This window comes from Ochotona princeps, chromosome X, assembly GCF_030435755.1.
Source record: "Ochotona princeps isolate mOchPri1 chromosome X, mOchPri1.hap1, whole genome shotgun sequence".
Taxonomy (NCBI): Eukaryota; Metazoa; Chordata; class Mammalia; order Lagomorpha; family Ochotonidae; genus Ochotona; species Ochotona princeps.
The window spans coordinates 38,864,827-38,878,309 of NC_080865.1; the positions used below are offsets into that span (position 1 = coordinate 38,864,827).

The 13,483-nt window shown below is 36.2% G+C and overlaps 1 protein-coding gene across 3 annotated transcripts in view; it reads left to right on the forward strand.

The window, feature by feature from the left end:
• Window positions 1-13,483, forward strand: part of LOC101519888 (vascular endothelial growth factor receptor kdr-like) — a 189,421-nt gene that overhangs the window by 74,692 nt on the left and 101,246 nt on the right. For all 3 annotated transcript variants that reach the window (XM_058658859.1, XM_058658858.1, XM_058658860.1), the window contains exons 5-9: window positions 1,710-1,837; window positions 9,379-9,538; window positions 10,218-10,354; window positions 11,564-11,741; window positions 13,342-13,459. In XM_058658859.1, the coding sequence (XP_058514842.1) occupies window positions 1,710-1,837; window positions 9,379-9,538; window positions 10,218-10,354; window positions 11,564-11,741; window positions 13,342-13,459 (721 nt within the window). The remainder of the gene's footprint in view (window positions 1-1,709; window positions 1,838-9,378; window positions 9,539-10,217; window positions 10,355-11,563; window positions 11,742-13,341; window positions 13,460-13,483) is intronic.

The window sequence follows — 13,483 nt, forward strand, 5'->3', positions numbered from 1 at the left end:
TCTCTTGAGGAGTTTCTCAATCGTTTACTGTAGTAATTTCATAGTATCAAGTCATAGATTTGTATTCCTGATCCATTTTGAGTTGATTTTTGTATAAGATGGAAGGTACGGGTTTTGTTTCATATTTCTGTATATGTAGATCCAATTTACCCAGCACCATCTTTTGAAGAGACTGCACTTACTTCAAGTATTGTTAGTTTGTTTGTCATATATTAGTGGTTTGTAGATGTGTGGATTAATTTCTGGAGTTTCTATTCTGTTCCATTAGTCTTCATGTCTGTCTTTGTTCCAGTATCAGGTTCTTTCGATGACAACTGCCTTTTAGTGCATTTTGTCATGCTATTGGCATGCCTCCAGCTTTGTTCTTGTTGCTTAAAATTACATTAACTATTCAGGGTCTCTTGTGTTTTCACATGAATTTTAGCATTATTCTCTCTAGATCTGAGAAGAATGTCATTAGTAATTTCACTGAGAGTTCATTGAATAGGTAAATTGCTTTCAGTAGTGTGCGATTTTGATGATATTCTTTCACTTTCCCCCATTTTTGTGTCTGTTTATTTAATGTGTTGACATTTTCATTGTACTGATCTTTCACCTCTTTCATTACCTTTATTCCAATGTGTCTACTTTTTTTGTTGTTGTCGCTATTGTGAATGGGACTTATTTTGGAAGTTCTTTCTCAGCAATAACATTGACTGAGTGTACAAATGCCATTGACTTTTGTATTTATATTATATCCTGCAACTTTACCAAACTTTCCTATGAGTTACAATAGTATCTTAGTGAGGTTTTGGTTCTTCTGTATATATAGAATCATATCATATTCAGACAAGGATAATTTCACTTTCTCTTTTTCCATTTGTCTCCCTTTGAATTCCCCCCCCCCTTTTTTTTGGACTAATAATTCTGACTGAAACTTTCAGATCTATATAGAATAACCATGGCAAAAGTGTTCTTGTCTGGTTACAGATCAAACTGCAAATGCTTCCAACTTTGCCAGGATCATTTTTCAAGATCCACAACTTAAAACTTATATATTTTAAAGCTTTTTAAAAATATTCTCAGCTTGAGATTCTGCTTATTTATCATACTGTAAAGTGCTTTCATCGCATGTGCTCCTATGGGAAAATAAGAAGGAAATGCAATTTGCACAGATTTATGATAATTCAAATGCATTTTCATTTATTAAGTATAGTAAAAATTGAATTTGACATATATTGGAAGATACAGTACTCAAATGATTCGTATCGTTGTTATACAAATATCATATGCTTGGCCTGCTAATTGCTATTGATATTATGCAACATAATTGTTACATGCAGAAAGCCTATATAGTCTTGGAGCATTTATGTGGAAAAGAAGTAGGGTTTTTGATGATAACATATTTTATGGTATCAAAAGGACCATGACAGGCATGCTAGATTTGACTTGTCCTTCTGGCTCAATGAATTAGGAGTAAGACCAAAAAATCACTTTTTCTTACAGACTTTAATAAACAGACTTGTGTTGTTTTGTGGTCTTCTTGGTAAAGCTCTTGCTGGAAGTCAGTAGACCTGGTTTTAAGTCTTGGCTGTAGCCCTTATTGCATATGTTTCTTCACAATCTCTCCCTGCTCTCCTTTTTTTTTGTAGAAACTTGACAGAGCTAGAGATGAACATTATGGAGTCTCATTCTAATGATAACGCTGGTTTTATTCCCCCCTCTTATAGATGACAGCCAGATCTTTGTGCAAACCTACTACGATACACCATTGGTGATCACTGTGTTTACTGGGACCCAAGACGTGGTTGTACCATGTCGTGTCACTTCTCCTGATATTGATGTCAAGCTTCAGTTGGTAAGTTGCACTTTTGGGATCACAGATGAGAATTTACCAATATTTAGAGTATGAAACATAAAGAGTGTTAGGCAGCAATGTTTGAGCCTCATATCTTCTCCTGGCCCCAGTTGTGCCTCTTTTTGGAAGAACATGGAAGTAGATATTATGTCAATTTACATTGGACTAAGGTCATCACAAGAATGTTGCATGAAGTAAATGGAATGGAAATACTCCTGAGTGACTGTTTTTAACCATTGATCATATTTAATGGATGGACCATTTCACACAGTGTTCTTCAAAAGCCAGAATCTTTTGCTCTAAGAGCTTGCTTGAGTCTTATTGACTCTAGATGTCTTATGAGATCCTTTATGAATCTGAGGTAAAGATTTGTCCATCTGCAGAGATCTGGAGCCAAAATGATTGTTTTCCTCATACAGAGAAAAACAATGTTAGGGAGTTTTAGGAAAGATGCACAAAAAGTAGAGAACATGATTAGCTTGATCACTCAAATCAATTTTGGTGAAGAATGGAGCATCACATGTCTCTGACAGATTACCTTCACAGCCCCCCAAAGTCCTTAGCTGTGTAATGCTACTGAAATTGAAAGCCTCGTTCATATACATCTTTTCAGCTGCTTGTATAACTACTTTGTGTACAGTGAATGGAGCTGACTTTATTTTTGTTTTAGACAAGGGAACTTGAATTTAGAGGAAAGGAAGAACTTGCTTGAGGTGATTATTTCATAATAGCCTGAGAAAAAAACCAAATATTAGGTGTCTTAACTCCTTCCCCATAAATATAATATCTGCTCCTTTCCTGAGCACACTATTTCTCTATTCCAAGTTCTTTCTTTCTTGTAGTGGCAAAGCTGTGAGTGTCCATAACAGTGATCAATGATCTTTTCAGTGTTGCAATATAAGGAAGGTGAGAATTTTCCCCAGCACCTTTGTCACAAAAGCTAGGTAGGGTGACAGTGGAGAAGCTAAGAAATTGTGCCTTGGTGGTAGAAGCTTATCAGCTTTGACACAGGGACATTCTGGCCAAACCCCTGGGCAGAATGGTTGACTCTGAGGTCTACCACAAATTTTGAAATACTTTAGTCATTCCTTGAAGGATACACACTGTCCTGATTGTGCATCTCTCCTCTTCTCAGGCCCATATCTCCCTAAGATAGCCTATGTGTAGCAGTCGCCATGGTTGTGTTTAAGTCTTCCCTTCACTTAGAGATCAACTCAGGCCCTCTTCCCACCCAATCTATAGTCTTGTCAAGTTTATGTGCTTGGTTGGCTACCTCATCTTTCTTCCTCCTAGTATGTAGGGAGGGTGACTTGGATCACCCAGTAAGACACCTCACCTCACACGCTACGGACGAGCCTTTGGCGGGGCTTGGAGCCACTGTGTCTGTGTCCTATGCCAAAAGGAAGCACGAGATGGGAAAGAGACTGATCTGGCTAATTTCAAACATCCTTTTTCTAAAATTAAATACTATTAGGCAGGCAATTCATATCCACAGGATGAGTTTTGGTTTGGGAGTAGAAGTATAGCCAGGATTTGTTTTCCTAAGGCTTTAGTTGCCATCTCACCAAAGATTGGAGTGAGTAACTCATGATACTTGTAAATTTTCCTCTTCTATATAAAATCTCAAGGACACCTGCCATAATACAGCATTTTCTCTTACAATGGAACAAAGCTTTCCACAATTCAAGTTAGCCTCTTATGATGCTATTGTATTTAGGGGAGAAACATCAAAGTGCCTTCTTCCTTATAGCATAATAGCAACTCAGACATGTTTTCAGTCTGAAGTGTAGCTACTGTGGTTTCAGATTAGCCTCCCTTAGTTTCTTTAATGCAAATCCCCAGAGGTGGGTTATGAACTCGGAATGAGGAAACCTTGAGTTGTGGTTGGATAATAACATCGGCTAATCTCCTTTTTTTTTTTTTCTGCTAGCAGGCCCCTGAAACCACCGAGGGGGTGACGCAAAGGTGTTTTTCGGCTGTAAGAACCACTAGAGACAGTCTGATGGAACATGTCCATTTATTGTAAAGTGAACACTAACTTGTACAGACTAGAAAAGGGGAAGAAGGAAGGAGGTTCCCCAACAGCCCCTCTTCCCAACAATGACATTGTAACTAGCCAGAAGGCATGTCTGTCTCTCTGGACCCTCCAACCAAGTCACAGTTCACATTTGACTTACACAACTGGTAGATAGGCCTTTAGGGCTCAGGCAGATAGGCCAAAAGCCATGTACAGTGCATGGGCTGGAATCTGTCTCAGATCAGATTCACCATGTGTGGCTGACAGATAGGCTGTGGGTCACATTTGACTGCTTAGAGTTTTTTTTTATCAAGGACGTCCCAGATCAGCTCATCAAAGGACAGGGAAGAGAGACTGGGCTTCAGCCCACTCTTCTTGCTTGCATGACCAGTGAACAGGCCAGGTTGAGGTTTTGGTTAACCAAAATGATTGGTTAACCCAGGGTTCTCCCAGGGACATGGCATGCTGTGTGCCTAAAACCTTCCACATAGGCTACGTAGGCAGAGAACCAGGGATGATCTCCCACATGCTAATCAATTGAGACTGGAAGAATCATCCTTTGAAAAACGCAATAGGTAGTGTAAGTGGAAGTAGTGATGCTCTAGCACTTGTGGTCATTAGGGTTGTAGTTTATTTGTTGGCTATATATTTTCCAGTTTCTCTGCTGTACAGGACCCTTGGGAGTCTTTGACTGCCCTTGTTGTCTTTGCAACCTCATCACTGGGTTTCAGTGACAATCAGCAAATGGAGCAGGAAGAAGAGTTCCTTTGTTTTGCAGCTGGTAAATGAATGAGCATTGTTTAAAGGCAAACCAACAGTGTAACCAAAGGTCACTACCAAGAGTAACTGCATAGCTAAAGGCAGTTGACATGGGCTGGGAAAGCAATTCATCTTGAGCTCAAATTCAATGCAGTTTGATTTAGTACAACATATTTACCGTATCTTTGTGCAAAACATTGCCCAAGCATAATAATAGCTAACATCCATTTGACACAGTTTTCTAGGACTTCCATAACAAATCATCATAAACAGCATGATTTTAATCCACAGAACGTTATTTTACCACAACTTTGGAGCCCAGAATTTTAATTCTGTTGGCAACAGTATGTCTGTGCTGCTTCAGAGTGTCAAGAATCTTCCCATTTTTCTTCTTTTTCATGAAAGTTCCAGATTTTCCATGACTGTTGGCTTCATAACTGTAATATCTGAAAGTCTTTACATGATCCTCTCCTTTCTTTCTATGTGCGCAAGGACGTATTCAGATTTAGGGCCCACCCTAAATCTGATTTCATCTTGAGATCCTTAGGTTGACTACCTCAGCTATTCCAAATAACACCTCACTCCCAGGTCCAATTAGACACTGTTTGGGGACTACTATTCTGCTCATTATAGTCCTCAAACACTGCTATATACATATTCAGCTGAGAACTTCGTAATGTGACATTCACTCTAATATTGACGCTTCCTGGATGCTCAATCACAAATATTTCTGCTTTCCAGGTAGTGTGGTATTCTGTAATAACACACACACTTATATGTATGCATATATTATTATATAGCACACACATATATGTGTACATTTCATATATTACTATATGTTTTTATACATATTTAACATAAGTGAATGTAACAATGTTGCATTATATATGATATTCTCTTATAACATAATCATATAATTAATATTATATTATTAGAATTAGGTATTTGTGTATTAACTCTATAATTATAATAATACAATATTACTATTATCAAACTATATTTAAATGCATTCATATATGACTAATATATAATTAATTAATGCAACAAAATTATGTATTTATACAGTATCATAATATATGATTATATGTAAGCTATGATTAGGTGATTATAATATGATTATGTGTAATCATAAATATGTAATTGCTAATTTATATATAGACTGTATATAATCAACATAGAATGCATTACTATCCCATATACTGTACATTATATTATATGATTATACATAATATTAAATATTAATAACATAATATATAATATGTATGTGTATATACATCACATGTTATATACACATATCATATGTGTTTATACTATATATTATATTCAGTATATTATTTTGCATTGAATATACATTGTAATATAGTATATGTAAAATATGTTGCATGATAATATGATATTAGAAATATTATACAGTGTACATATAAAATATAATATGTAATAAAATATATTCAATACATTATACATATATGTTACACATAATATATGAAATGCAATATATGGCATACATGTATAACATGTAGTGATAATTTTGACAATATTCTTTGTATATTATATAAATATTATATACATTACAATACAATACTGCATTATATGTTATATGCATATATAATATCTATGTGTAGTCATATTGAGTTTAATGATTTTGCCTGATTAAATGTTCAAAAAGATGTCAAAATAGTGTGGGAATGCAGAGGAGAAAGTGACTATCTGTCTGGAAAAATTTTAACTGAGGAACTGGTACTAATCTGGGTCAGGAGAAATAAGAAGAATCACCTTAGTTGGGGAATTTAGCAAAGAACCTGAATACAGATACCAAAGCATGAAGGAGTACTCAGTACTATTCGTTGAAAGTGACAGAAATTGGCTGTCTGAATTTGGCTTAGGAAAAATGCGAAGTGTGGAAAGTATACTCACGGAAAGAATATAGTAATAGCTTATGGGTATGCTTTCACCAGTGACCCATTGTTCTCATCCTGAACATTTGCTTTCACAAAGGTATGTGGTCATATATAGTGCAGTAAGTATTCATTGGCAGAAGGTAACGAGAGACATTTCCTCTGCGATCCCAAATTAGAAAATAATCCCAGGAAAAAGGCTTGCATTGTCCTAGTTAGAACCTTATGCCCAGTTATAAATAATTACTGTGACTAGAGAGGTAAGATTTAGGTATGAAGATAACAGCTCCCATAGAAATCATAGAAAGTGTTAATTTTGATATGGAAAGAGAATTGGTAGGACAGATTAGTAGGAAGGAGTTGTGGCAATAGTAAAAAAAAAAAGGTTTTATTCTGAGCAACTAGAACTGGTCTGGTCCACTAGAAGTTTCTAGTGCACTTCCACTTCAGAATGGAAGAGAAGATAAAGGTGGAAGAGATATTTTGGGTATAAGTATCTAATAACAAGTTTTTACCTCAGCCTTTTTTGGATCAGGTTGTTGCATTGTAGGGTGTTTAATAGCATTCTTTGCCCCTGCTGATTAGATGTTAAACAGCAACTCCCTATGCCTAGTTGTACCAGCCAAAAACGTCTCCAGGTATTTTCAAATCTCTTGAGTGAAGGAATCCCTTTACGTCATTGTGAAGCATTTATCTATGGGAGTAATCAAGTGAATGAATCGCATTTCTTAGTGCTGCTGAAGCTTTTACTGAATCAAATGGAAGAATAAAAAGATGCAAAGTTCATGTTAACTCTGTAGATTATGGAATATTTTGGTCCTACATAATAGATTGCTGCAGAACCACGCAACGAATCTCAGGTTTTTGGAATTCCTCAAATTCAGAGTTCAGTAACTTTCTCAATCATTTTCCCACTATATCTCCTGTATTACTTGTGCTTTCTTTACTACATGCTATTTTTTCCTATTGTTCAGTTTTCTAAGTATCCTAAACTCTTATATTCAAGTACTATTCGGTTATGATGAATTTACTCAGGTTGTGAGTAAATGATGCAATGGGGTCTTGTAAAAATATCATTTTTTCAAAGAACAGTTTTAAATACTTTAATTTCCCTTAAAAAATTAAAGAGTAGCTTAGAAAAAATGAATCCAAAACAGTAATGTGATATACCCTAAGCTTTATGTTCGTAGATAAATGATGATGATTCTGTCCTGGGATTGAGGATAAAAAGGTTCTGGCTAGATCCATGATAGGTGAGAATAAGTGAACTGAATTAGGCATCAAAGAGATAAACAGCCTCAGAGTTGGAAAAGTCATTCAAATCTAATTTCTTATCTGATACAAAACTACTTTTGCAGTAGCCTAAAAATTAGTCATCCATTCTCTGACTGCTTTCCGGCATAGTAGTAGCAATATATATTTTTATTTTTTTATTTTATTTTGTCTTACTTTACTATTTTATTTTATTTTACTTTACTATTTTATTTTACCATTTTCATTTAATTTAATTTTATATGTTTTGCTTTTTAATGATCTTTTGGTTGAGCCAAAAATGCATTCTTGTCATTTTCACTCATTAGTCTTCATTTGGCCTCTGAAATTACATTCAGAAATTCGAGTTTTCAAGTAACAATTATTCAAATACTAGGAGAAGAATTAGCTTCCTTTCTCCTTTCTAATACAACTAAATGACCCACCTACTATTTCTGTCAAGTTTTTTGTTGTTGGGTTAAAAATGTTCTCTTCTAATATTATTCTTTACATTATCAAGTTTCCAGAATTTTCAGTTCTGAACATACTGCCTTGACATTATCTTGCCATTAAATTTTATGTTTATGAATGTTTTAAGTATATTTGCGCATGTTAACTGATGTTCCATGAAAAACATATGGTTAAATCATATTTATGTTGAAAGTACAACCATGTGTCAATCAATAGATATATAGAAGAAAAAGGATTAGAAATAAATATGCCTCTTGTTTATTCATAGCTGAATTAGTTACAGGTCATTTTTATTTTCTTCTTTACTATTCCCAGTTTTGGAATATATTACTTTAAGTAAAAAGTAAAACTTTTGTGTACATTTCTTTTATACTCAAAAAAATAAGATCTAGTAACCCAAGCCTGTTTAAAAAGATAGCAGTTGAGAGTAACTACTCACTCCTCTGTTATTTACAGATAGATCTCAGGTAACCAGTGCAGTCCTTGGCTCAGAATAGACATTCAATTAAATATTAGCTGTGTTTTATTGGATCGAAGAAAGCATTAGCTAGTCATGAACTCCATTCAGCTCATCAAATTCCATGAAGTCTTTCTTATATGTCTTCACCTGCAGCAGAGATGGCCATACACAGTTACAGTGTGGCATTAAGCATCAGGAGTCCTGATGGGCAGGTATAAAATGCGAGAAACCTACAGCTCTTGCTTCTTCATATCTCTTACAAACGAGGCTCAGTCTTACATATATTCAGCATTTTGGGTACAAACTTCTCTATTAGAAGACATCTAAAAGTTGATATTCATTAGCAATGTTTGGGTAAGATATCCACTCTGAACTATATCCGTAAGATGGGAGTGATAATATTTACCTTATAGGATTGTTGTAAGGATGACATGAGCTAAAATGCCTGACATGTAGATACATAGTAAGCACTGTGTGTTGTTTACTAGTACATGAGAATTTGCTTAGTATCTATTCCATGCCCAGAACCATGCTAACTCCCTAAGAAGAAAAGAGTGGCTGCATCAACCAATCCGAAGAACACCTGGAAAGGACAGTGGCAGGACAGTGGATTCAAAGCAGATTGTTAGTGAATGACACTGGACCTTTATATTTATTTATGATTTTCTCTGTCTTCCTTGCTCCACAGTTGCATCCTGCCACATTCACCTATGCAGGCTTGAACTGGGATCCCAGAAAAGGCTTCACTGTGAGCCGCCCCTCTTACCACTTCTTTAGTACTATTCTCCAGTGCATTGCTGAAGTCAACGGGAAGATCCACAGGTCGCTCTATCTCCCACAGCATTTGGGTATGTGATGTGTGCATCTAGGAGAGGAAATAGATCCTGTTGCTCACCACTTAGGTATTCCAGACAACAAACACTATTTGTGACCATAGAAAATTCAGACTGATGTCTGATATCTTACTTTCTCAGTTATCTGACAGTTGAAAAGGAAAATCAAACTTTCCTTAGTGGCATTGTCTAGTGATTAATATTCAGTTTTTATCGGATTGTCCTTGCAAAAATTTGAAATAATGACACATGTGGCTAAGTAACTTGAAGCTTTATGTTATTGCTGCCCTTGTATTGAAGTAAATTGAGTCAAACTCAGGGTTGACCACCTGTTTAGAGAATACAGAAAAGTGACAGAATTGGTCACAGAATAGCTTGGTGATTTTCAATCAGTAAAACAAAAGCTTTGCTGATGGGAAGGTGGTTGAACTGGGGACAAGATTCCCTTATAAATGTAGAATTATTTTCACTGAAAAGCCTTCAGAAATGGAAAGAGATGACCTTTAATACCACCACCGAACCTTTTGACAGTTTATATAAAATCTTATCTAGCATTTTCCAAAGTGTGGTACCATCTGTTTGGTTTTGCATCTACATTTTTCATCTAGAAAAAGGATGGGGAAATTGATGATTTAGTGTTGAAGACTGTTGGTCCTTGCTTTCTGTGTCCTTATCACTGTGGTGTCTCTTCTAGAAACCAAGAGAGAAAATATTTCTATTAGATACAACCATCAGAAACTTCTCCTGGGAGACACCCTTTTCCTACAGTGTGTTGCAGAAACCACATTCAACGGACGAATCAAACTGGATTGGATATTCAACCGGAGAGATGTAAGAATATTGATACTTTACTCCAAATATATGTATTTAGATTTATAATATTTATATTTTATACAAGTATAAAGTATATATATGTATCATAAACATACTCTATATATGTATAGTCTACTCATATTTTCTCTCTGTCATTCCCACTCAGTTTCTAGATTTGGTAAAGAACCAAGCTAAGTACTAGCACATGAAAAAGGTGGATAACAAGCATGCTCCTCATTTTAGGAAGTGAGTCTTGTGATAGAGTGACATTTTTACTCTACCGGGTCATGATGGCTTATTTTGAAATGTGATTTAGCAGACGTGTAAACCAGCCTCTCATATAGATTTATTTAGCTACCCTGGAGGGTTTGTGACATTTTCTATTTCTTGGCATGCCCAATAATTTCAATTAAAGTTCTATTTTCAATGAGAACAAAGAATTGTGATTAGTAGAGGGTTGGAGGTTTGATAAGGATAAGAGGGAACTTGGAAAAAAAATAAATGGTGGAAGCTGGGTGTTGGTCACTAATTGTGACAAATAGGTTATAGTAACATGAGATGTTATTAATAGGGGAATCTTGGTATGCTTCTTCGTGGGGAGCGGTGCGCCAGAGCTGACCCCACGAGTGTGATAGGCAGTCGCAAGATGGCAGCTGGCCCAGGGCCAGGAGGTGAGGTTGGTCCCACCAGTAGGCAAACAGGAAGTCACGGGGATAGGTTGATGCCCTTGCTGCGATTATGTCATTGCTACCAGCCTATCAGGTAGTGCCAAGTGGACCCATGGGGAGACGTGATTGGTGGAGAACTGTATATAAGCAGCCTGCTTTCAGCAATAAAGGTTGGTTCGTTCATTTGTGTGTGTTCATGTGTTTGTGTGTTCGTGTGTTTGTTTGTTCGTTTGCGTTCCGGGTGCAGTGGTGGTTCCTGTTTTTCCAGATCCTTGAGAGTGTGCCTCGTCATTAGTGTTGCTGCTGGGTGGCGACAGGTGGCCCATATGAGGAATTTTTTAGGCCAAAGACAGACAACTTGCTGCTCCCCAAAATTCTTTAGTTTGATAAAGATATACTAATATAAGATGTTCATAATAGGTGAAGGAATGGTAAGAGATATCTGTAATATTTCAATTTTTAACAAATTAAAAAGTATTATGAAATAAAAAGTTTATTTAAAATTGCATGATAGAAAAAGTTCTGGAAAACAATCTGCCCTCCTTTTCCCATTCCACAGTCCAAGATAACACCTAAATGTTGTGAAATTAAAAGGAACTTAGACCGAGGATCCCCCGTGTACAAAAGCTATAGCAACTTGACCATTTGGAATGTAACTATGGAAGATAAGGGTTTGTACATTTGTGCAGAAGAAAACAACACTGCTCTGCAAGCCAATGTGACTATCACAGTGTACAGTATGTAAATTTCATTTCTCAATCTTCTATGTGGACTCTACTGTGTATGCATTTTTCCCCTTATAAATAGTGAATTGCTCAGTCTTACCTCATACTCTCTCCCAGTGTTGTGGCTTCTGTGTTTCACAGTCACAATGTTTCAGAAATTAAATTAGAAAGACTGGCAGATTTTTGAGATTTCTTATTCCGTTACTTATAAATGCACACCTTACATGCACATCTGTCTATCTATATCTATCTGTCTGTCTATCTATCTATCTATCCATGCTGACTGATATTGTGGTACAGCTCTTAAGTTGTTGTTTGTGATACTGGCATGCCATATTGAGTACTGTCTGCTCCACTTCAGATCCAGTTTCTTACTAATGTGCCTGGGAAAGAAGCAGATGATATCTCAAGTACTCAGGCCTCTGTCAACCATATGACAGACCCACATGGTATTCCTGGCTACTCTCTTCAATCTAGCCAAACTTTGGCTGTTGCAAGCATTTGGGAAGCGAACCAGCATGTGGAAGATCTTTTGGTGTTTCCATCTTTCTTCTCTGCTGCTTTTTCTTTTGAATACATACATAATTAAATATTTTAGAAGCACTTAATACCATACATACACACATGCTCACACACAAATTAATGCTCATATTGATCTAGGACAATTACATAGATAATTCATTATTTATGAGAATACACATACAAACACCAATACTTAATCAGGAGGTGCACATAAAACTCCCTTAGAAATACTATCAGTACACACACACACACACACACACACACACACTAGTTTTTTCTTCTTTAGTAAGAAATTTTACCATCTACAGTTCCATTTAGCGATTTACATACAGATTTAAGAGGTAACATACATGTAGCTGCTGGGTTCCATGTAGCCATTTTTAACTGTGCCATGACAGATGTAAGCAACCTCAGTAAAAGTAGGCTAAACTGCAAAAATAATTATCTCATGCATCAGAGTGTCCTGAGATTTAAGGTTCCAAAACTGACTGGTTCAGTAAATACTGATCATCATTAACAACTAGAAGCTAAGTCTTTTGCATTACTTTACTCTTCCATTTGCATTATCTTCAAAATACTCTGCATTTTGCCACAGTCTTAGAAACCATATACCAATGAAAACTTCTAGGGGCATGACTTATGCCCCTTTCTAAGATTTTACAGAACTTGTCCTAGACAACACCAAGGTCATTTCCCCTCTGGAGACATTGTTCATAATTATATCACATCTGTGACTAAATAATCATCTGACGAGAAATAAGGTCATTATGATTACATTTGTTGAATATCTCAACTCAGGAGAAAATACTACTTTTTGGAGGCATTCAAAGTACATGGGGCAAGTGTTCTTGTGAATCACAAGAGGCAATGATTGGACAGAGTGAGTATTACAGACACCCAGAGTCATGACAATGTTGTGCAACAGCGTAGCAGTCCATGTAAAATGCTGACAGAAATTTAGTGTTACTCCCAATATCATGTTGAAAGATTGCATTTTTTTGCCATCAAATCTTGGAAGGACATGGCTGCTCATAAGAAGGGTGAAAAAAATTGGAATTCAATTTTAACTTCTTCCTTACTCTGATTCCAGAGAAAGCATTTCTCAATGTGAGCTATAAAAGAAGCCGTGTTTATGAGGTGACAGCTGGGCAAAGTATGCTCAAAATAGGAATAAGGGTGGATGCTTTTCCTCGCCCCAATGTGACTTGGTAAGTAGATCTTTCCTGGATGTC